The sequence below is a fragment of the Microcebus murinus genome, chromosome 19, assembly GCF_040939455.1.
Source record: "Microcebus murinus isolate Inina chromosome 19, M.murinus_Inina_mat1.0, whole genome shotgun sequence".
Classification (NCBI taxonomy): Eukaryota; Metazoa; Chordata; class Mammalia; order Primates; family Cheirogaleidae; genus Microcebus; species Microcebus murinus.
Genome location: NC_134122.1, coordinates 4,044,422 through 4,067,463, shown reverse-complemented (window position 1 = coordinate 4,067,463; position 23,042 = coordinate 4,044,422). Strand labels below are relative to the sequence as shown.

General features: G+C 51.5%; 2 protein-coding genes across 5 annotated transcripts in view; one reads left to right on the top strand and one right to left on the bottom strand.

The window, feature by feature from the left end:
- Positions 1–10,583, top strand: part of PPL (periplakin) — a 40,891-nt gene extending 30,308 nt beyond the window's left edge. The window contains exons 13-22 of the mRNA XM_012743688.3: positions 11–108; positions 253–410; positions 1,416–1,594; positions 1,684–1,822; positions 2,437–2,630; positions 3,798–3,948; positions 4,675–4,758; positions 5,540–5,656; positions 6,153–6,245; positions 7,029–10,583. Coding sequence (XP_012599142.2) covers positions 11–108; positions 253–410; positions 1,416–1,594; positions 1,684–1,822; positions 2,437–2,630; positions 3,798–3,948; positions 4,675–4,758; positions 5,540–5,656; positions 6,153–6,245; positions 7,029–9,692 — 3,877 coding nt within the window. The 3' untranslated portion in view covers positions 9,693–10,583. The remainder of the gene's footprint in view (positions 1–10; positions 109–252; positions 411–1,415; positions 1,595–1,683; positions 1,823–2,436; positions 2,631–3,797; positions 3,949–4,674; positions 4,759–5,539; positions 5,657–6,152; positions 6,246–7,028) is intronic.
- The window catches only part of UBN1 (ubinuclein 1), a 40,057-nt gene continuing 21,992 nt past the window's right edge, over positions 4,978–23,042 (bottom strand). Inside the window, exons 9-20 of one of the 4 annotated variants that reach the window (XR_012913477.1) lie at positions 22,064–22,193; positions 21,778–21,896; positions 21,456–21,584; positions 21,126–21,272; positions 20,182–20,232; positions 20,040–20,082; positions 17,360–18,577; positions 15,775–16,024; positions 15,423–15,512; positions 12,887–12,988; positions 9,243–10,681; positions 4,978–5,461 (exon numbers count right to left, since the gene is read on the bottom strand). Coding sequence is in view for 3 of the 4 variants with exons in the window: in XM_012743690.3 (XP_012599144.1) it covers positions 12,939–12,988; positions 15,423–15,512; positions 15,775–16,024; positions 17,360–18,577; positions 20,040–20,082; positions 20,182–20,232; positions 21,126–21,272; positions 21,456–21,584; positions 21,778–21,896; positions 22,064–22,193 (2,227 nt within the window). In the remaining variant the exon portion in view is untranslated. Of the gene's footprint in view, positions 5,462–9,242; positions 10,682–10,734; positions 12,989–15,422; positions 15,513–15,774; positions 16,025–17,359; positions 18,578–20,039; positions 20,083–20,181; positions 20,233–21,125; positions 21,273–21,455; positions 21,585–21,777; positions 21,897–22,063; positions 22,194–23,042 lie in introns of those variants that run through there. The other 3 variants (XM_012743690.3, XM_012743692.3, XM_075995057.1) reach the window with 3 other exon arrangements.

The following is a 23,042-nucleotide window of genomic DNA, read 5'->3' as shown; positions in this document are numbered from 1 at the left end:
GCCTTCACAGCCTGGGCAGCCAGTACCGGAGCGTGCGGCAGAAGGCAGCCGGGAGCAAGCGCGCACTGCAGCAACGGCATGAGGTGCTGAAGACGGAGAACCCTGGAGGTGGGTGTCGGGGCCACCTGCACAGAGCTCTTGGGGGCACCAGGGAGGAGGGGCTGGGCCCACGGAGGTTGCAGCTGGCCTCTGAGGCTCCCTCCCTGGGCCTCACATCCCCTGTGGTCACCCTATGTATCCTCCCTCCCGCAGATACCTCTGACCTGCAGGGGCGGCAGCTGCTGGCTGGCTTGGACAAGGTGGCCAGTGACCTGGACCGGCAGGAGAAGGCCATCACGGGGATCTTGCGGCCACCGCTGGAGCAGGGCCGGGCTGTGCAGGACAGTGCTGAGCGGGCCAAGGACCTCAAGGTACTGCCAGGCTGAAGCTGGGTCTGGGAAGGCCCTGTACTGGCCCCCTGGCTCTCTGGGGCCCTTGCATGATCCCTATAGGGCCTTGGGACTTTCACTGTAGGTGTTCAGCAGGGATGGCCGCAGGTAGCCAGGTCCTGAGTTGTGGAGGTGGCAGGGCTGTTCCCACCCACTCCCCAGGTTCTAGACCAAGGCCTGGGCTTCCAGGGAGGTGCCCAGCCCTGGCACTTCCCAGACACACCCCCAGGAGAGTGAGCTGGCAAAGCTTGTGAGGCTTCTGCATGGCGTGTCAACCGGCTCAGTGCCTGGCACAGAATGGTCACTGTAACCATGACAGTGGCGACTGGCAAGAGGCTGCAGGCAGGGCAGCAAGTGGGCTGTGGAATTCCGCAGGGCCGGGCCACTCGCTGCTTGGCCACAGACACGTCATTCAAGCCCAAGCCTGTCTCTTCCATGGCCGGGCTGCGCCGTGCTCGCAGGCTGGGCGCAGCCCGGAGGGAGGATGGAGTGAGCTGATGTGTGGACACCTGGCAGGCCCACCCTCCGCCGCCTCCCCATGTCCTCGCTGCACCTCTGGGGCAGGGACTGGCTCTCCTGTTTTAGAGGAATCTGGTTCAGAGCAGTGCGGTAGCCCATGATGTGGCTGAGTTAGGGCTTAGGACGCCAGGCGTGGTCCGGTCCCACCTGTGAATGGGTGGGACCCCCTCACAGGGCTGCCCGAAGATTAAAAGGAATCATCCATGTGAAGCGCTTAAAACAGTGCGTTCTGGGGGCTGCCTGTCACTGGAGCTATCCCCGTCTCCCTGCAGCAGAGGTCCTGGGGATGCAGCCTGGAAACGGCCCACTGGGCTGGCACCCAGACCCCCGTCAGACTCCCCAGAGTGGGCTCGGCCTTCCCAGCCACTTCCACTGTCCCTGAAGTATGGAAATCTCTGTGTCCATCCTGGGCATGTCCTTGGGGGTGGGGGCTGCCTGTGGCCAACACAAGGGCTCTGGTCCCCACAGAACATCACCAATGAGCTGCTGCGGATCGAGCCCGAGAAGACCCGGAGCACAGCCGAGTGCGAAGCCTTCATCCAGGCGCTCCCAGGCAGTGGCACTGTGCCCCTGCTGAGGACCCGGGTGGAGGACACCAACCGGAAATACGAGCGCCTGGCACAGCTGCTGGACTCAGCCCAGGAGAAGTGGGTGGCAGGCGGGCAAGCGGGGAGGTCAAGGTGGGGTCAGGGGACCTAGCGGCCACCCACCCACCACTCCTGACTGGTGTCCTCAGGGTGGACGTGGCCAACCGCCTGGAGAAGAGCCTGCAGCAGGCCTGGGAGCTGCTGGCCACACACGAGAACCAGCTGGGCCAGGATGACACGGTGCCCGAGAGTGGCCACGCCCTGGACAGCAAGAGGCAGGAGCTGGCGGTGAGTCTGGGGCCCAAGACTCAGAGACAGGCACAACCGCCCGCCACTTGTAGACAAATGGGGACACCGAGGCCCTAGGAACTGCAAATGGGAGGCCTGTGGCACAGATCCCAGCTGCTCACGGGGCCTATGGAATTTCAGGTGCCAGGATTTTAAAATAAAACGTCTGCATAAAATCCCAGGTTCCCAGGCCCTTGTGATGAACAGAGCTGGCCTCCTGGTCCCACAGCCCACAGGGCTAGTCAGCTGGGGTAATCTGGGTTCAGAGAAGTGCAGCAGCCCGTGATATGGCTGCATTGGGCCAAAAGGACGCCTGCCTCCCGTGATCGGTCTGTGATGCCTAGGCAGGGCCTTTTTCAGGCTCCATCCCGTGACTCGCCTCAGAGCTGACGAAAGGGGCTGGGAGAGCAAAGCCTTCCTAAGGCCTCGTGGCCGGAGTGGACAGACTCTTCCCATCCAGGGCAGGGTTTTTAGAAGTTGGTTTTTCAAGGGGTTGTTCACTGAAACAAAACACAGCAGCAACGGCCCGGCTGAGAGGTGGAGGCAGATCCCTAATCCCGCCCACTCCTGGGAGCTCTGGCCACAGCGCCGCTGTCTCTTCTCCACCCCGGCAGGCCAGGGCCTCCGAGCTGCAGGCCAAGAAGTCCCTCCTGGGCGAGGTGGAGCAAAACCTGCAGGCAGCCAAGCAGTGCTCGAGCACGCTAGCCAGCCGCTTCCAGGAGCACTGCCCTGACTTGGAGCGGCAGGAGGCCGAGGTGCACAAACTGGGCCAGCGCTTCGACAACCTGTGCCAGCAGGTGCAGTGCAGGTGAGGGGGACAGGCAGGGGAGGGCCCAGGCTGGGGTCCTCTGATGCTGTCCAAGACTATTTTCTAAATAGTCTCTTCTTTTTGAAAAGAATAATACGTATATGAAATGTAAAATTTCAAACCATGACTATGACGACTGGCCCTCCTCCCCCAGGGTAAACTGTCACCAGTCTCTCCCATATTCTTCTAAAAATAATCTATACAAGCTGGGGTAAGGAGGTAGGGGACATACGAGTGACGACATCCCATACATACGTTATCTTACTTTTCCTGTCCCATATTTTGCCAGCCCCGTGAATCTGTGAGCATTTTCCTCCTCCTCTTCTGTTTTTGTAGGAGTTTTCATAGAATTGCTATTTCTTCATGAGTGAAGCCATCTGGGCCTGCGGTGTTTGGAGCTTTGTGGGAGGTTTTTAACTACAAATTCAACCTGAATAGATATTGGGCTATTTTGATCATCTACTTTTGTGTCTTTCAAGGAATTTTTCAATTTCATCTAAGTGGTTGAATTTATTGGCATAAAGTCATTCATAGTATCTTCTTGGTAACCTTTATTGTCTATGTGACCTGAGGTGACCCCTCTCTTATTCCTGATGTTGTTGTCATCTTCTTTTGTTGTGTTTGCATCTTCTTTCCTTCCTTCTGAGGGGTCTGAGGTTTACAGATTTATTGACCATTTCAAAGAACTAACTTGTTGGTTCCAATGATTTTTCCTCTCCCATTTTCCTGTTTCCTAGTTCACTGCCTTCTCTTTATGATTTCCTTCCAGCTCTTATGTTAGGTTTACTTTGCTTAGATTGTTGGCTTGAGATCGTTTTTCTTTTCTCTAACATAAGCTTTTAATGCTATGTAGTTCCCTCACAGCACTGCTTTTGCTGCGCTCCACAAATTTTGATGTTTTTAATTTTGGTAAGTTGTAAGACTTCCTGATGGGTTCTCTTTTGACTCGTGGGTTGTTTAGGTCCTATAATCCAAGTCAGTACAGGTGGACCTACCTCATTGTCTATGCTCCAACTTAATGTTCCATAATTAACATTCTACTCTTTCTGGGAAATGTTTAGATTATTTCCAGTTAAGGCACATTTAATTTTCTCCCTTCTAAAAAATGAGGGCTCGGTAAGGCCTCTGCTCTCTGTGGCAGAGGCCTGACCCACGTTGCCTCGGCAGGGCCCAGAGCCTGCACAGTGCCGGGGCCGCCTACGCCGACTACCGCAGCGGCTGCGACCACATGCTCCAGTTCTTGTCCAACATCCCCACTTATGAGCCGCAGGAGACAGACAGCCTGAGCCAGGTGGAGACCAAGCTGAAGAATCAGAAGGTAGGATGGCTGCATCTGCTCTATAGGCATGCAGTGGCAAGGGAGGGCCAGAGGGCCTTTCCACAGAAGGAGCCAAATTTGGGAGACGGAGCAGGGCGAAGACCCTCAGCTCCCAGCACCTGCCTCTGAGAACAAGCACCACGCACGACACACTTACCTCTCCCTCCCCAGTGCCTGGCACGGGGCCTGGCCCAGGTGGACACTCAGTGCGGGCTGGCTGTACAGGGAAGGGCCACAGAAACACAAGAGGTGCCATTGTGGGGAAAGCCCTGTTTCCAACGTCCAGATTCCTGCCTCCTCCATGCCCCGGGCAGCGCCTAGGGGTTAGGGATGAGGAACACGGAATCCAATAGCCAAGACTCAAATCCTGGTTCGACCTGCATCTTGTGACAAATTACTGAACCTCAGTGTGCCTCAGTTTCCTCATTCATAAACCGAGATGATGATGCTTATCGCACAAGATCACTGCACAAGGTTAAAGGAGATAATCTAAGTAAGATACTAGAACAGTGCCTGGCATCTCAAAGCACTCAATAAACATTTGTTTCCTGGCAAAGATAATTATCTTCCTGGCCCTTCTTCAAATGGGCCTAAACGTTGTCTTTTGTCATAAACAAATACACAAGGGAACCATTCACTGTAGTTTGTACTAGAGAAGAAAAGATTACAGCTACTTTATCAATATGTTTTCTTAAAATTAGTTTTGATTTTTAAAATGTTTTACAGAACCTGCTAGATGAGATAGCAGGCAGAGAACAGGAGGTACAGAAGGTCTACGCCAGTTCCCAGCAGTACCAGCAAGCTGTCAAGGTGAGCCCTGAGACTTCCGCCCACGGCACGAACGGCAGGGTGACACCTTCCACCACGTAAACCAAACCAAAGCACCGGCCCTGGCAGGATGGGTGAGGAACTGGCCATCCTCAGACACCGTTGGCTGCTGTGCAAACTGGCGCAGCCCTTCGGGAAGGCAGCATGGTACAAGGCCTCAAATACCAGACAAAGGCTTTATACTCTTTGAAGCCACAAATTCTTTGGGGGAAATTTATTCCAAAGGAAAAAATACAAAAGAGTAATGCAAGATAACAAAATCAGTGCTGTGGCATTATTTATACTAGCAAAACAAATTAGAAACGACCCACACGTCCAATGGCAAAGGAATGGCTATCTGAATTGTCACGCATCCTCTTGATAGATTATAAAGTCATCAGACTAGTAAACATGATGATTAGGTAGGGCAGTGGCAACTAGAGAAAGGGATTATGGTACGAGGTTACCTGAAGCAGCAGAGCGTGAAGTTCTCTGGCATGTCGGAAGGCCTGGAGAGGAACACTCAGTTGATTCTTTGCGGGTGGAGGGGAGTTACAGGGTGGTACTTGCCTCGTATGTTGTTCAGTGTTGTAGCTATGCACTGTTGATGTACGATAATTCTCAAAACTGCCTGCAGTCAGTGCAGGGTGAGGAAGATCCTGTTGATTTCATAACCAGCACGTGGCAAAGGGCAGGTGTGGGCCCGCTGGAAGAGGCACAAGAACATTTTGGTCTCTTCTTGGCTGCTTTTATCTGCCCTCTGCACTGTCTCTCTCACCCCTAGGACTATGAGTTAGAAGCAGAGAAACTAAGGACTCTTCTTGACTTGGAGAATGGAAGGAACAGCCACATGAACAAGAGAGCCAGGCTGCAATCTCCTGCCGCCAAAGTGAAGGAAGAGGTGAGTGCTGTGCCGTACGCAGGCCTCACAAATGCCACAAGATAGGGAAACCAGCTGAGAGCCCTTCTGGGTGCAAACAGGTTTGGTAAGAAGATAAGGAACCTGTTCTGGGACAGTGACATCGATATGCCTAGAAAGACAGCTTGGTGGAGGTTTCTGTGCCAGAGTCATAGATTTGGGAAGTTCTTACTTTGCTTGCCTGAGTACACAGAAGAGGGACAGTAGTATTAGTCCCTTACACACACGAGAACGTTAAGGCTCAGAGAAGTAGAGAGACTTGCTCGAGGTCCCTGGGACCCAGACTGAAACCTGGATCTTCTTCGAAATCCTATTTTCTCACCACCAGTGAGACTGTAGTGTAACTCTAGGTAGGAAGGGGCAAGAAGCTGTCCCTCTATTCCTAAATGCCAGACTTCTCAAAAACCACGTCCAAGCTTCCTGGCTCAGCCTGTTGACTACTATTTGCTGACCATGCTTCTGCAACTCTTCTCTGTAGGAAGCGGCTCTTGCCGCCAAGTTCACTGAAGTTAACGCCATCAACAGACAGAGACTGCAGAATCTGGAGTTTGCTCTGAACCTCCTGCGACAGGTAATCGATCTTAGTAAGAAACTCTACTTAAAACTGTCCAAACAGGTGAGAAACAAAAGACCCACTGTGTCTCAGAGAGATAGCCTGTGAGCAGAGGGGAGTGTCCCTTGCTAACATTTCTGGGCCAGTACAAAGACTGGCCCGAGACAATACTTCTACTGACACGAGAACTTGGATATTCAATTCAATACACTTTTGCTGAGTACCTAGTAAAAGTTATTTTTTAAAGCCCACAATGTTTATGACAGCATTGTCTGTAATACCAAGAAACTGGAAGCAACTCAATATTCATCAGCAATGGTTAAATTGTGGTCTGTCCATACAGTGGAGATCTATGTTGCTGTTGAATAGTGAGGTAGCACTCTCTGCACCAAGCTGGAATTATCTCTCTCTAAACTGCAATGAGCAGCAGGGTGCAGAACAGGAGACTACCATTTGTACAGAAAAAATAAACACATGGTGCACACCAAAAATAGAGATGCTGTGTGAGCACAGAAAATGTCTCCAAGGATGACAGACATCCTCTAGGATCAGGACCAGAGGTGGGAGACTGCAGTTTCATTTTAAACTCTTCTGCAGTTTTAAAATATCTTACCTGATTTAATTTTTAAAACCTACACTAGTTAGACTGTTTTAAAAGCAGCCCCAGGACTCTAGAACGCGGACTGGCACCAAGGGCACCTCTTGGGGTTCCCAGGTGACCTAGATCTACTCTGACTGGGGGACAAGCCTTGCACATGTTGCGAGTCTGGCTTTGACCGTGCGCTGTCTTCTCCGTCACAGCAGCCGGAAGCAGAAGTGGCCCACGAGACCCTGCAAGGGAGCAAGCCAGGCCGTAGAGGGGAGGAGGCATGGAAGATCAGGAAGGAGCTGGAAGAGGAGACTGAGCGGAGGCAGCAGCTGGAGAACGAGGTCCGGAGTGCCCAGGAGGAAATCCGAACCCTGCGCAATCAGAGGCCACAGGAGTCGGTGGTGAGGAAGGAGGTGCTGAAGAAGGTGCCGGACCCCGCGTTGGAGGAGAGCTTCCAACAGCTGCAGCGGACCCTGGCGGAGGAGCAGCATAAGAACCAGCTGCTGCAGGAGGAGCTGGAGGCGCTGCAGCTGCGGCTGCGCGCCCTGGAGCAGGAGACCAGGGACGGAGGGCAGGAGTATGTGGTCAAGGAGGTCCTGCGCATTGAGCCCGACAGAGCCCAGGCGGATGAGGTCCAGCACCTGCGGGAGGAGCTAGAGGCGCTTCGGCGGCAGAAGAGCGCCCGAGAGGCAGAGGTGCTCCTCCTGCAGCAGCGTGTGGCCACCCTGGCAGAGGAAAAGAGTCGGGCACAGGAGAAGGTCACTGAGAGGGAGGTGGTGAAACTGCAGAACGACCCCCAGCTGGAGGCAGAGTACCGGCAGTTGCAGGAGGACCACCAGCGCGAGAGCAAGCTCCGGGAGAAGCAGGAAGAGGAGCTAAGCTTCCTCCAGGACAAGCTCAAGAGGCTGGAGAAGGAGAGGGCCATGGCCGAGGGCAAGGTCACTGTCAAGGAGGTGCTCAAGGTGGAGAAGGACGTGGCTGCTGAGAGGGAGGTCAGCGATCTCACCCGCCAGTACGAGGACGAGGCCGCCAAGGCTCGTGCCAGCCAGAGGGAGAAGACCGAGCTGCTCCGGAAGATATGGGCCTTGGAGGAGGAAAACGCCAAAGTGGTGGTGCAGGAGAAGGTCAGGGAGATCGTGCGGCCGGACCCTAAGGCAGAGAGCGAAGTGGCCAACCTGCGCCTAGAGCTCGTGGAGCAGGAGCGGAAGTACCGGGGCGCTGAGGAACAGCTCAAGAGCTACCAGAGTGAGCTGGAGGACCTTAAGAGGCGGGGTCCTCAGGTGGAGGTCAAAGAAGTGACCAAGGAAGTCATTAAGTACAGGACGGATCCCGAGATGGAGAAAGAGCTGCAGCGGCTCAGGGAGGAGATCGTTGACAAGACCAGACTGATCGAAAGATGTGACCTAGAGATCTACCAGCTGAAGCAGGAAATCCAGTCCCTGAAAGACACCAAACCCCAGGTCCAGACCAAAGAGGTGATCCAGGAGATCCTCCAATTCCAGGAGGACCCCCAGACCAAGGAGGAAGTGGAGTCTCTGAGGGCAAAGCTCACAGAAGAGCAGAAGAAGCAGGTGGACCTGGAAAGGGAGAGGGCTTCCCAGGAAGAGAGGATCGCGCGGAAGGAGGAGGAGCTCTCACATGTGAAGGAAAGGGTGGTGCAGCAGGAGCTGGTCAGGTACGAGGAGGAGCCGGGCCTGCGGGCAGAGGTGACCTCCTTCGGGGAGAGCATCGACATTGAGCTGCGGCAGATTGATAAGCTGCGCGCCGAGCTGCGGCGGCTACAGCGCCGGCGGGCCGAGCTGGAGCGGCAGTTGGAGGACCTGGAGCGCGAGCGGCAGGGGCGCAGGGAGGCCGAGCGCGAGGTGCAGCGGCTACAGCAGAGGCTGGCTGAGCTGGAGCAGGAGGAGACCGAGGCCCGCGAGAAGGTGACCCGCAAGCAGAAGGTGGTCCTGCAGCAGGACCCTCAGCAGGCCAGGGAGCACGCCCTGCTCAGACTCCAGCTGGAGGAAGAGCAGCACCGGCGACAACTCCTGGAGGGTGAACTTGAGACCCTGAGGCGGAAGCTGGCGGCCCTGGAGAAGGCAGAGGTCAAGGAGAAGGTGGTCTTCTCTGAGAGCGTCCAGGTAGAGAAAGGCGACACCGAGCAGGAGATCCAGAAGCTCAAGCACAGCCTGGAGGAGGAGAGCCGGAGCAAGAGGGAGCTGGATGCCGAGGTGAACCGGCTGGAAGCCAAGTTGTCAGAGCTGGAATTCCATAACTCCAAATCATCCAAGGAACTGGACTTCCTAAGAGAGGAAAACCACAAACTACAGCTGGAGCGGCAAAACCTGCAGCTTGAGACCCGAAGGCTCCAATCAGAAATTGAAATAGCAGCAACAGAAACACGAGACTTGCGGAACATGGCCACGGCAGACTCTGGGACCAACCTTGACTCCAGACTGTGGTCTCTGGAGAGGGAACTGGATGACCTCAAGAAGCTCTCCAAGGACAAAGATCTTGAGATCGACGAGCTGCAGAAGCGCCTGGGCTCCGTGGCGGTCAAGAGGGAACAGAGAGAGAACCACCTGCGGCGCTCCATCGTGGTCATTGACCCAGACACGGGCCGCGAACTGTCCCCGGAGGAAGCCCACCGTGCCGGGCTCATCGACTGGAACATGTTTGTAAAACTCAGAAGCCAGGAATGTGACTGGGAGGAGATATCAGTGAAGGGTCCCAACGGGGAGTCCTCGGTGATACATGACAGGAAGTCTGGCAAGAAGTTCTCCATCGAAGAGGCCCTGCAGAGTGGCAGGCTGACCCCCGCTCAGTATGACCGCTACGTCAACAAAGATATGTCCATTCAGGAGCTGGCGGTCTTAGTGTCTGGACAGAAGTAGGCACAGCCCTTCTATCTCTTCTTAGAGGCAGACACTAGCCCTCTCTACACAGTGACCTCCTGGGTGTCCTCTTCTCCCTGGCGCAGGCCGAGGACGTTACCCACACCCTTGCGGTCAGGCTGTTCAGAGCACAGCCCATGTATAAGATGGGCACTGGCTAAAGACACAACTCTCCTCCCACCATCACTTAGCCTGGGTGAATAACCCGCTTCGTCCTCCAATCATTTGACAGCCACTATGCCCTTTTGTTCTCCCTTTTCCTGTATACTACCATCAACAACAGCCTTGTGCGAAGATTAGAAACAATCTGAAAGCTACTTGAGCACAAGACGACCACAGCAGACAAGCCCACTCAAGGCAGCGTGGGCCTGAGCACACCAGACGGCACATTCTGCCCCAGAAAGGCCTCCTCTCCACCACCTTTTTGTTCATCAAAGGCCGGGCCCATTGGGGCTGCTGGCCTGCGTCACACCCCTTCAGGTTTTTGGCTGGGAACCAACTTTCCATCAGAGAGGCCTCCTCAGTAGTTACCCTGCTCATGAGGCAGATCTGGGATCTATGCCAGAAAGGCACGATAGAAACCAGAAGTGTCTGGCTCTCGGTGCTAGAGTGGATGTTAATTGTTAGCCATATCGTCCCAGGCAAATACACCAATAGAGAATGTTTCATGGTTCTGAAATCAAAATGCTCTAATGGTGGCCTGTGTTGCTTTTAGCCTAAGCTTCAGTGCCTTATAAGTCTTGTTCATTATCTCTTTGGTATGTAGGCATATAAAACAGTTGATTATTCACCAAAAGAATTTCTGGTTCTCGTATCTCATGTATTATGTAAGAAAATGGGAATGGGGAACTTATTTATAGTGTGAAAATAAAACCTGGTGGCTTGATTCTATTTCCCCGGTGAGCACGTCTTCCTCTTCTGCACGTGAGGCTTCCTTCCCCACCTCCACTCGCTTTCAGTCAGAATGGGGATTCCACCTATATCAGCCCCTAAGGGGAGAAGAATTACGTGCTAAAGTAGCAGGAAAAAAAGTGACAAAAAATGTTTTGGAAACCTTGAAACAATTTATTGAGTTGCTTTATACAAGATTAACAATCTCCACACCACCCCCTAAACACCAACATAGTTGCTGCACAAAAGCCACAGCCCCTCTCACACCTAAGAAACGGCCATGTCCGGTAAGTGCTCAGAGACTTTCACCGCGCCAAGGAAACCCCTGCAGCCCTAGATCCTGAGCCCGCTCTGCCCCACACCCTGCTGCAGCCGGGCCTGTAGATCTGCCTTGCCATGGCTGTTTAAGTCATTCACTCTTTCATTACCACAAATAAAGCATAAACAAGAAAAAGAAATCTCAAACTCCCCATCAAAGAAACATTTCCCTGAGGCAAGAGGCATCACTAGATTCCTAAAAATGAGGGTACTCTGCTCCAGCTGTACACTCCATGGCACATGGGGAGGAAGGAGCACCCAAGGGAGGGAGGGGGCTGGGACTGGCACCCGGGTGTTCACGGGCAGAGAAGCCTAGAGAGTTCCCACTGCTCAGCCTTCACTGGCGGCCTCTGCTCGGCTTTGAGCTCAGCAATACAAATCTCTTCTTTGGCTCTTTTGCTACTACCTAAGACTATTCTGTAAACAAACTGGAAATCCAAGTTGCAAAAAATATATATAATAAAGGGATAAGGAATCCACCTAACCCAATGTGAAACAGATTGGTTCTTACATAAAAAAGGAGTCAGAGAAGCCGGGCCGAATAGCTGGCAGAGGTCTCGCTCCCCAGGAAGCCAGGAAGGCTGATAACCTCTACATTAGTTACGAGTTACTGAGAATTGTGCCATGGGAGTGAGGACCCACAAGAGCTGGCTGGTTTTCACACACATACACATGCTATGGATGCTGTTTACTCTCAACATGTCTGAAAATCACTTGGCTGGAACAGTCAGCTAGACTTCACAGGACAGACAAGTGCCCTCAAAACCCTTGTGAAACAGCCACTAGTTGAGTGTGACCAGCTTGGTGACTCGGGAGCTCTGCAGTAACTGTCCCAGTCTCTGACCTACTCTCCAAGCTCTTCTGCACATCACCCTTAAGTCAACGTGTAATCCCACTGCCTGGAGAACCCCAGGGCTCAAGGCCTATTTCTACACAGCAGACACTTCACAGAGGCCTGTTCCTGCAGCTCTGCCTAAGAATGATTTCTAAGAATAAGACAAACTGGAATGTCTACCTGTGACTTGGAATCCCTCATATCCTCGGCCCTCTGAGTGATGAGGGCTCTGGGGCTTCTGCAGGCCACCTGTATGAACTCTGGAAAAACAAAACAGGAGCCCTGGCTAAACCGGGACCTGCAATTTTGGGGCCCAGACGAACTTCAAGTCAGGACAGCACAGATTATGATGTGCAACCATAAAAAACTCAAAACTGGCTATGTCTTAAACACAGACATTATCTTTTAAAAAGGTCTTCATCTCAGATCCACTCAGCGGGCTGAATGGACGTGTGTTGTCGAATTCTGCTCCACCATAAAAGGCACTGGAATTATGTCTTCCTATATATGATGTGTGAAGAACAGTCCCATTCTATCCAATGCATTTAATGGTAATGATGAAAACTGAGATCAAAATAGGTATCTTTAAAAATCCTATCACAATTTTTTAATCTACAAAGGTCTTTTCTCTAAAAGAGCTTCATTGTCATGTTCAGAGGAGAAACTGGCCCCCAGTACATTAGGTGTTCTTAGTATTTTGCAATGAGACAAGGTAGGTCTCCCAGCTGTAGCTTTGACCTGGGTTTTGTCCTCTTGAGCACACAGCCTGGGGATGGGACGGCACCAAGACCATTCAGGAATCTTACTGTGGCCAGGAGCCCCTGACCAGTGGGGCACTCTGAGGTACTCTGATCAAATGCCAGGGGGTCAGGCAGATCTAAAACGTTAGTGTGCCACTGGAGCTCGTCAACACCGTACTTTCCAGCACGGCCCAGCACGCGCCCAGCCCAGAGCTGCCCCTCTGATAACTGTCCAGTGACAGAGCCGCGAGGCCCAGAGCACCAGGTCAGCAAGCGCCTGTGAACAGCACGGGGCCGGCTCCCTTACGTGGAGGCACGTCAGAAGTGCCCAGAAGCTCCACTGAGAACTCACGCTTTCTCCAGAGGAAAACCAGAAAGAGCGCAGTGAATGTCCATTATCTTAGACCTACACGTCCAACTTCCACCCAGACCCGAGTCTGTTGAGCCTTTCCACTGAAGGGGTCACAATTTCCGTGGTACGCCAGGCCCTTTCCCATGAAGCTGAGAAGCATCTGGAAAAGAATAAGAGAAATCAGAACAAGTCTATCAGGGTCTCTGATTCTCTTAAGGCAGTAGTAACCAAACTTCAAGGGGATCACTTAAATCGCAAAAGTCCCCAAACGCTTAGTGTTCGAAGGCTCAGACAAGCCACAAAACACTAAGAGTGGTTATTTGTGTGCACTGCTACTTGCAGCAGCCTACAGCATGCAAGGGCATTAGCACTACAGAGGCAGGAGGCCACTCAGTACATGTTCACAGAATAGCGACTCTGCTATGCAACTCGGGCCACTTCAGGTCTCAGGCTACAACTGCCATCTCATGGCAAGGCTCGATAATCACACAGAGCTCAAGGCAGCAATGGTCATTCTCTTACCATCAAAAGACCCTCAGGTCCTATAAAGACAAGTTCAAAGGCACTAGCATTCTGAGTCCACATAGGAAAGTAAGGAAAGCAATGCAGACACAAGACACACAGCTGAAGTGCGCAGACAGCTGCTCACTTATACCCTCATGTCGTCTCACACCTCAAGTACATCTAAGGAAGAAGAGAAAAGCTCACTTGGATAACCTGTTTTGGCATAGTTGCTTTTCTCATTTTTTCTTAAATTTTTTACTTTTTTATATTTTTAGAGACAGGGTTTACAATGCCGCCCAGGCTGGAGCACAGTGGCTATTCATAGGCGCCATCGCAGCTCACTGCATCCTCAAACTCCTGGGCTCAAGCAATCTTCCCGAGTAGCTGGGACTACAGGCGCAAATCACTGCACCCAGACTCTCTTAGCCCTTTTCGGCCTTCTTTGACACATAGTAACTGTACATTTTATGGAGTATATAGTGACGTTTCACTACATATAATAAATAGTGATCAGATCAAGGGAATTAAGCTATTCATCATCTCAAACATTTACCATTTCTTTGAGTTAGGAAAATTCACTATCCTCTTACTAGCTATATGAGACTATGTATTATGGTTAACTACAGTCACCCTACAGTGTTACAGAACACTAGGACTCCTCCTATTCTGATAGCCATGTTAGTTTCCAGAGGAAAAACAAAAAAGATACTAGAAAGTAATCTTTCTGAAAACAACACAGACCAAACTGCCTGCTTCCAATGGCTCTTCAATTATTTTGTTTTTCTGAAATAGCAATGTTCCTAAAAGCAGGTAGAGGCAGGGCAATATGACATTCAAAGACCACAAGCTCCCACCCAGGTGGCTCTGGAGCCTCCCGCATTATAATGCTGACTCTAGGAGCAGCCACCAGGGTGGAGAGCAAGTCCACTGCCCGCTACTGTTTCTCCAGAGGAAAAAAGGAGCAACTATTGTCATAGGTTTAGTCCCTCGAAGAAACAAAATTTCCATCTTAGAGATTCACAAATCCACTCTTGCCCCCAGATGGCCTCTGCTATACACTATAAGGGGCACAGGCACCAGGGACGCACAGCAAATCAAAAGACAGATGCTGACTGGCAGACATCGGGCTGACGACTTCCACTCCATGCAGTAGGTCACAGCATGTGCTGCCCAGGGGCCCCTGTCTTACCCACCCACCCAGCACCAGCCGCTAGGGTCACCTAGGCTGGGCTTCCTTAAGAACGGTTCTCCTCAGTACAGCCCGTGGTCATGTCTGGAGCAAGTCTACAGTAAGAACAACACTAGGTCAAAACCAAGGTACCACAAGGCATCTTGCCCCAGGATTCCACAAGGTGAACCTAAGAATCAGGGATGCAGCAGGACAGGGTGAAGCAAATCCACTCAATACAAGGGTGCCAGCCCAGGTACCTGCGCCCTCTTCTCAGGTGCTACCAAACGAGCTACAACCCTAGGGTGCTGTGCTACAGGGGAACACCGGCCTCGGGCCCGGTGTGCTCACAATCTCCCTTTTGATGTCATTTCTACCCCTGGCCAGACTGAAAGCTGATCCTTTCTTGGACCCACGCTGCCAGCAGAGGTGAGCTATCCTTCCTGGAGGTCTGTACTGTGGCCTCCCTGCTATTTGGGGTTTCTCTTTTATGGAAACAAAGTTTAGAGTGCCCTCTGCCAACTGACAACACCTGGAAGATGCCGCAGCTTGCACTCAAAGGCCTTGCTGTACCCAAGTAGCATCTGGAAGAGAGAAACCATTACCTTCCTTTTCTTAATTAAAGAGGAAGAGTTAAGAGTTGGGAGCTCTTCTGTCTCACACACGGGCTCCCGTGATTTCCTCTACAATGGTACAGGCTAAAGCTGACCCTGCGGCAGTTCCAAGCAAGACCAGAAGAAACCTCCAAGGGGTAGAAGCCCAAGTCATTCTAAGTGCCCACAAAGCTGGAGCCTCGAAAGACAAGCCAAGACGACAACACAGTGACGAGGTGAAGACACTGGACTCCCGGGCAGCACACAAAGCATCTAAGGGTGGAGGGGAAGGCGCACGTGCGTGTGGCACACTGACGTCTGGCGATTACCTGGCAGGCTCTGCGGGATATGGGTGGACATGGCAGCGTGTGGGAGAGGCGCTGCGTGGGGCGGGCTGGAGTGCAAGCCAGCCAGAAGACCTGGGAGAAAATGGGAGGGGAGAAAAGAACAAAACACACACATTGAAGACAGGAACAGAAAAGCAGCTCTGGCAACCAAACAACCCTGCCGGACCACTCTGGGTACCAAACCCAAGGGGAAGGGGCTCAGCACCATTCCCAGAGATGTTCCCCACAGTCACACACCAGACACAAACACAGGAGCCACAGTACACAACAGGAGGACCCTCGGCCACAGCCCAGAGATTCCCAAAGCGAGGTGAGGCAGGAGAGAAGCACTCACTGTGGCTGAGGCCAGGGTGGAAAGGCCCGGAGGCAGGGCCTGTGACGATGGCATCCTTGGAGACCCCTGCTTTGGCAGAGGCATCAGCGCTGAAGGAAAGCACATGGAGAGGAATCGGGACAGGGGCTATAATTCCCAGTGAGTTCGAGTTCATGGCCCCTGGCAGCTTTGGGCTGCTGGACTTGTAGGGTGGAGACAGCAGGTTTAAGGGAGTGGAGCTGGTCAGCAGCACAGCCCCACTCGTTCCTTTCTAGGAAGGAAACACAGCAAAGTGGTAAGAACTCTAGACCTTGCACAGCTAACTTGCAAACCAATCAGGTAACAAGGGATGAGGGCACACACAGGCCAAATGCCCCTGTGAAAGCACCCTCCTACCCTGCAGCCCCAAAGACAGGATCTTCTCTGAACTGACATGGAATGGTTTCCAGGGTACATAGTTAATTTTAAAAAGCAGGTTCAGCTCTAAGAAACAACGGTGATATAGCACATCTTATATTTTCCTGGTTAGAGCTGGAACCCATATTACTAAGTGAAGTAACCCAAGAATGGAAAAACAAGCACCAGATATATTCACGAGCAAACTGGTATTAACTGAGCAGCACCTAAGTGGACACATAGGTACTACAGTAATAGGGTATTGGGCAGGTGGGAGAGGGTTGGGTATATACATACATAATGAGTGAGATGTGCACCATCTGGGGGACGGTCATGCTGGAAACTCAGACTTGTGGGGGGAGGGGGAGGGCATTTATTGAAACCTTAAAATCTGTATCCCCAGGGTATGAAATAGCAGGGTATGAAATATGCCTTCTTTGTAAAGGAAGAATATCACAATATAGGTATCTATAAATGTATGTATATACACACATATATGTGTGTATGTATTTATATACATAAAACATACACACATATGTATTTGTAATCTTTTGTTTTAAAAAGAAACAGGAAAAATAAACTGGAAACCAAGGAGCACAGTTACCTTACAGGGGTGGCAGGTGCAGGAAGAGGGAAGCAGGACCTCTCTGAACAGACTCCGCTACAGTTTTATTTTTGCAACCACATAGTTGTTTTACATATTAAAATAAGAGAAAAAAGTGCTCTCTCCCATTTCCCCAACCTACATCCGAACTTCTCACAATTACCCATAAGCAGGACTCAGTAATTGTTGGACTCTGTCCTTCAAAGGGAATGATTCTTAGAAGGCACTGCTATTCCTGTGGCATGAACACCTCCACATAACTGTGACCTGACAGGCGATGGCGTTTCTACCCCGTTAGGAGAGATGGATGGGGGAGAGGATAGGCTGTTCCATGCCACGCAGCCTGGCCTCCCTGCGGGCACGGCTCTAACCATCCTTCCGCTCCCTCCACCTTCCTAAGGAGAAGGTTCCGGCTATCTTGGGCTTCTTGCCACCAGAAAAGGGAACACCTGAGGGCAGGAAGCTCAGCCCTTCTTCCAACATCTGAGCTCACTGTTCCTATCCTTCCATTTCAGATCTCATTCTCTGCCCAGGGCAAGGCGAGTGGCCTTATCCCCAAGGCCCCTGCGGGTGGGACAGGGCAGGCTGCTCTGCCGGGATACTCACTGGCAAGGAGGTAGACGATGTCACACTACTAACCGCAGGGGGCTTTAGGGACGAGGTCAGTAACTTTGCTACTCCCTGGGTCCCACCACCGGAATCTCCATTTGGACCACCTGGAGGGGCCACCAGGGTCAGCTTCTGGGAAACAGGCGGTTTTTTCACTGCTGAGCTTGGGACAGGTCTGCTGGCGGACTGTCCTGTGGAGGGAGGCTGTATGCCAGGGAGCAGGTTCCCAGAAGCAGAACTCTGGACTGGTGTTCCTCCAGAGGAAGAGCTGCCAGAAGAAACCGCGTGTTTGGAGATAGAGCCAGCAAAGGGATTATTCTTATAAGACGACCCTGTAGAGCTGGCTGAATGCTGTTTTGCTGGATGGCTCAGGGCGGCAGAGGACGAGGCTGGGGTCTTATGAGAGCTGCTAGAGGCTGGTAAGCCTCCTGAGGCGGCTGGCGTGGAGGGATGGAAGCCCTGGCCTTTGGCTGCTGTCTTCACTATCTGCAGGAAGGAACGATGGCACTGTGGGGAGGAAGCCTTTGGGCTCTGGAGCTTATTGACAAAAGGAGCTGGGGGCGTGAAGTTTTTCTGCTGCTGAGCGCCTGCATGAAAGACTTTGACTTGGGGGCCAGGCACGGGAGCTGCCACCTGGGGTCCGTGAGACGTCCGTGGCAAACCATGGTGCTTTGCTTTGGACTGGTGCACTTCTGGCAAGCCTTTGTTGAGGGGAGCCTGGCAAGGCAGCTCTTTGTAGCCAGAATTCTCTGGTTTTTTCTCCTGAGAGGACTGCCCCAGTGCCAGAGCCTGTTCAGCCAGAAAATTGAGGGGTGACTGCAGAGAGCTAGCTGGTGGGGGAGCAGAAGGGCTGGGCTTGGCAAAGTTCCTTTTCTCTTCTGCACATAACACACCTGCAACTTTTTCTGCAGGTGCTTTTGAGGGGGCAGGCAGTGTGAATTCAGAGCTCCCAGTTGCTCTGCTGTTCAATGCAGCCAGTTCCTTGGACACGGCTTCCACAGAAGAGGCGGGATTGCAGATCAAGTCTTCATCCAACGAGTCCTCCAGGCTGACAGGAGCAGGGTTAGCAAGGTTGTCTGACACCTGGGATGGGAGCTCCCTGCTCGAGACCCCAATGTTCAGGCCTCCTCCCTGGTGTTCTGAGGGCAATGCAATGGGGCCGCTAATCTGTCCTGACTGGACAGAAACCTTTTTATCAGGCTTAGTAGATGATTCCTAAAGGAAAACAGAAATGCTGAAGTTTAAGAAGCCAGTGTTGGCCTGTTGTGGGGACATAAACAAGAGAACAACTTGAGGTGCAAACAACTGGGCCTTCCTGTGTAATTACAAAATAAGGGGTAGCAAAGAGCAAGAGCCATGCCTGCCCTGACTGGAAATGCTGCAACTTACACTCCCTCTGGTGAGTGGCCGGCTGAGTTTATACCTCAGCAAATTTTGTTGCTCAGTACAAATACACTCCCAGGGGAACTTTTCTCTCTGTTTCTGAAAAAGCATAAGACTCAATAAAGAGACACACTGCCTCTTGCCATTCACACTATCTCGGAGTACTCTTAGCTGCAAATTAGACTGACATAGGGCATGAGAGTTGCCTTAAAATACCTATTTTGTCGTCCTTGATTTTTCCCACCACCTGTCTCCTCCAAGACAGTCCTTTTCCCGGAAGCAGAGAAGAGGTCTAAACCTGGCACTCCTGCATACCTGGTGCTTAATGCAGTGGGTCTGAGACATCGTAGGAGCTCAACAGATACACAGGAATAAATGATTTGCACATCTCATTCTCACTGTCTCTTTAGGGTATGGTTAAGGGCACCACACCAAGCCTCAAGAACTAGTAAAATGGCTAGGCATGGTGGCTCACGCCTGTAATTCTAGCACTTTGGGAGGCCGAGGAGGGAGGATCACTTAAGCCCAGGAGTCAGAGACCAGCCTAGGCAACATAGCAAGACCCTGTTCTCTACAAAAAATTAAAAAAATTAGCCAGGCATGGTGGCACATGTCTGTAGTCCCAGCTACTCAGGAGTTGAGCCAGGAGGATTGCTTGAGCCTGGGAGTTGGAGGTTGCAGTGAGCTATGATCACGCTACTGCATTCCAGTAGGCATCAGAGCAAGACACTGTCTTAAAACAACAACAACAACAACAACAACAAAAAAGAACCGGTAAAAATTTTAGTAAAAGCAATTTTCACTACATTGAGAGGTTCCTGCAACATCTAAAATAGTTTTCCCAGTTTCTATTCTCCCACCACCATACTGTACCGCCCTCTCTGTTTCTGCCAGCTAACTAACAAAGCCACCTTTCCTTGCTGTTGCTCTAAGGCTAAACTGGAATGGCAGAGTGTGTTTCTTCCATGGAAAGACTACCGTCGTAGTGCCGTACCTCTGCACCTACAGGGGCTCTTCCCTCCTCAGCTGACTGCCAAGAAGACCCCACTCAATCCCACAACAACCCCGGGATGTGGGCCAGGTGGGTATTGTTTAGTATAACTGAAGCTAGAGGGGGTTAAGAGGCCCAGCTCTGGTCTCTGCCCTGGTATAATTTCAATAGTGCTATCCTGAATAGCTGTCTCCAGACCAGCTAATTTCATTGAGCTGCCATGGTCACTCAAGAGGGTTTTTTTGGAGTGTGGCTGCAAGGAGATGAGGACAGCTGACACATGACCTGAGCAGGCCAACTCACCTTCACCTTGATTTTAGAAGGGGCCATTACTTTCTTCTTGGCCCTGTTCAAAGGAATGAGCACAAAAGAGGTTTAGAGGGTATCCACAGAAGAAGATAAAAATAACAGTAGCCCTGAGAAGTGAAAACACCGCAACACTCACAGGATGGATGTCAGGTGCCCGTGAACTCGTTTGCTCTCCTTTAACAGAATCCTGAAAGACACAGAACACTGGCCTTTGTACATGCCCCTTAAAGCTGGCACTCTGCTTCCAGAGCTGTGTCAACATCCCATGTACTCAGTGGCTATTACTCCTTGAATGTCAGTGGACTGGTGAGCTGAATTCCTGGTGAGAAGACTCTAAAGTGGCCACACCAGCCACCTGAAAGCCAAGAGTCTGGGCTTTACCCAGAAAGAAAAACTATGGCTCTGCCCCGACTTCTCATGGCGATGTTTCCCTTTCCCTAAGGCCACAGCACTTTCCCTACTGCCTACTCCATCCCTTCCAAGAATAAAATATGCAGTGACCCACAGTGTGTCTCTTTTCAGAGAAACCCAACAAAAAATTTCTTCATCTGAACACAGGGTAGCAATTCCAAAAGCTCCAAGATTTGTAACCACAGATGAATCAGGTCCAGTCAAGAGCACTAGCTCCAGCTAACTTCCTGTTTTGCATACCACAGACACGCTCCACTCACAGGACGCAGCATCATACAAAGGAGCCTCTGAGGCTGGGCACTTAGCACAGAGTCAGTCCTGCTACCTGCAAATTAGACTTCTTCATGGTCACTAAGAAGTATCCAAGATGCATCCATTTCTCACCTTCTAGTAAAGCCATTATGTTTAAATAGGAAAGTACATATTTATATGAGAGCATGCAGCCAATCCTGAACTGAGTGGGACAAAGAATGACAAAGACAAAACCCCACAGGTACCTTCCCTTCTTCTAGGGAAGATGAAGAAGCCCCTTTCCTTGCTACTAGTATGTCCCCCCAATTACTCTGGTGAGATAAGAGTTGAGTCAACGAGGTAGTGGCCAGGCCCAAAAGCAGCGCTCAATTATTCCTCGACCGCACAAATGCCCCATCTTGCCACCCCAGCCCTCACCTGGTCTGCATCCAGCCCTTGGGCCAGAGAGGCTTGACCTCGGCGTCCAAGAAGGCCTTCAAGCAGTCCTCCCAGGACTGGGCCTTGTTGTTCCTCTCCAGGTCATGGCTCTCCAGCTTGGTCTTCACCACCTGGCACAGCAGGTCCCTGAGGAGGAGGCAGAAATCATAATCTTCAAACCGTCCCAAATGCTTCTGCAAGGTTTCAACCATGTGCTTCCAGCAGCCCTGATGAAAGGAAACAATCCTAACTTTCAACAGCAAGACAGGGACATGCTCAGACACTGGCCCCACAAACCCTCCCATGGGGACAGTCACAGTATGGGCACACCTGATTTCATCATTCCACTGGAATTTCTTCCGGGGTCCCATTATCCTCCTGCCCCCCTTTTCCTCATCTTCTTCCTCCTCAGAACAAATCCGCTCTCTTTGCTCCTTGTCTTTCTCCTCTTCCAGCATCCTACAGGATGAACAGAATTAAAAGGGACCCTAAGGACCTCCTGTCACTACCTGCCCACCTCCTTGCAGGACGGGGACTTCTCAGATAAGGGGAAACACTCAAGAGAGTCCTTTGGAAATGGAGTAAACACCAAGAAAAATGGCAAGAAGGGGCAGGAGGGTCACACCACATGTGAGCGCTGGGCCATACTTACTTAGCAACCTTGGCCTGCGTGTGAGCCTGGCATTCATCCTGGTACTTGGCCATCTGTTCTGGCATCGCCCTGCCAATGGCTTCCTTGAGCTTCTGGAGAGGCTCCTTCAGACGCCCCCCCTGCAGAGAGTAGGACACAAGACAAGACTGGATCACACATCACTCTTACTAGGGACACACAATGGGGAAACTGAAGGCAGTGCAGCAGCAGATGCAGCCTTTGTGAAGACTCGGTCACCCCTCAACTGGGCCCCAAAGCCACAGGGTTCCACTCCAAAGTCACCCACCTGGTCGTAGTGGTGAAGTTTTCGAGCACGTTTGACCAGAGCATCCTTGCTGCAGGGCAGGAATGAGGCGAGATAGGCATAGACCCCAGAACGGATTTGGCTACTCAGCTCCCGAGCCTGCACTTCTATGCTGCAGAACAGAACAGAGTCATCTATGGCTGCGGCTTCTCTCCCCATGAGCTCACCCGATGTGGAGAGCACAGCCAGGAGCCAAAAGCAGGCCAAACCTTATCTTACTGGCCACACAATATAGCTGAGCGGCCAAGACAACAGATCTTTAACAATCAGCAAACAACAACTCCCAAACCTGATGCACTTCAACCAGGTAAAGTGGGTCCAGGCTCTCCAGTCAAAGACAAGGCCAAGTCAAGGGTAGTCATGGAAACAGGGCCCAAGAGAACAAGCTTTAAAGCACTAAATTTCATAAACAAAACATAAAAGCTTTCAAAGTGGAAAGTAACAAGTTACTTGGAGGTAAGAGGAAATACTTTCTGGCAGCATTTCTTTTTTCTTCTACTTCCTAGTTCTTTTTTTCATTGTTGTTCTGGTTCCTAGTTCTACCTACTACCATGAGGTCAGGGAAATCCTCACCCCTCCAGTTTCCTCATCTAAATAAGCAAAAAAAAAAAAAATTCTCCCCAATGCCTTGAGCTTTCCATATTTGGCATGGAAAGGCTGACACAGACCTCTCGCCCACATGGGTGCCCAGGTACTCTGTAGTTCTCCCTCCCAGCACTCTTCCTGACCCAGTTCAGATCCCGCCCAGGCAAGGCCGTTTGCTAGGACACACTCATGTCTTGACAACTTGTTCTTATATATGCAAAGTCCTCTCTTGTTAAGCAACAAGCTTCCCTTGCTACATGGCACAACCCAGAGGAGCTGTAAACGTTGAGGGGCCAGACACAAGGCTCAGATCTTCCTGGTTTGGATGTAGGCATTTGCTTTTTTATCCAACTCACACAGCACAGTGTCTCAGAGT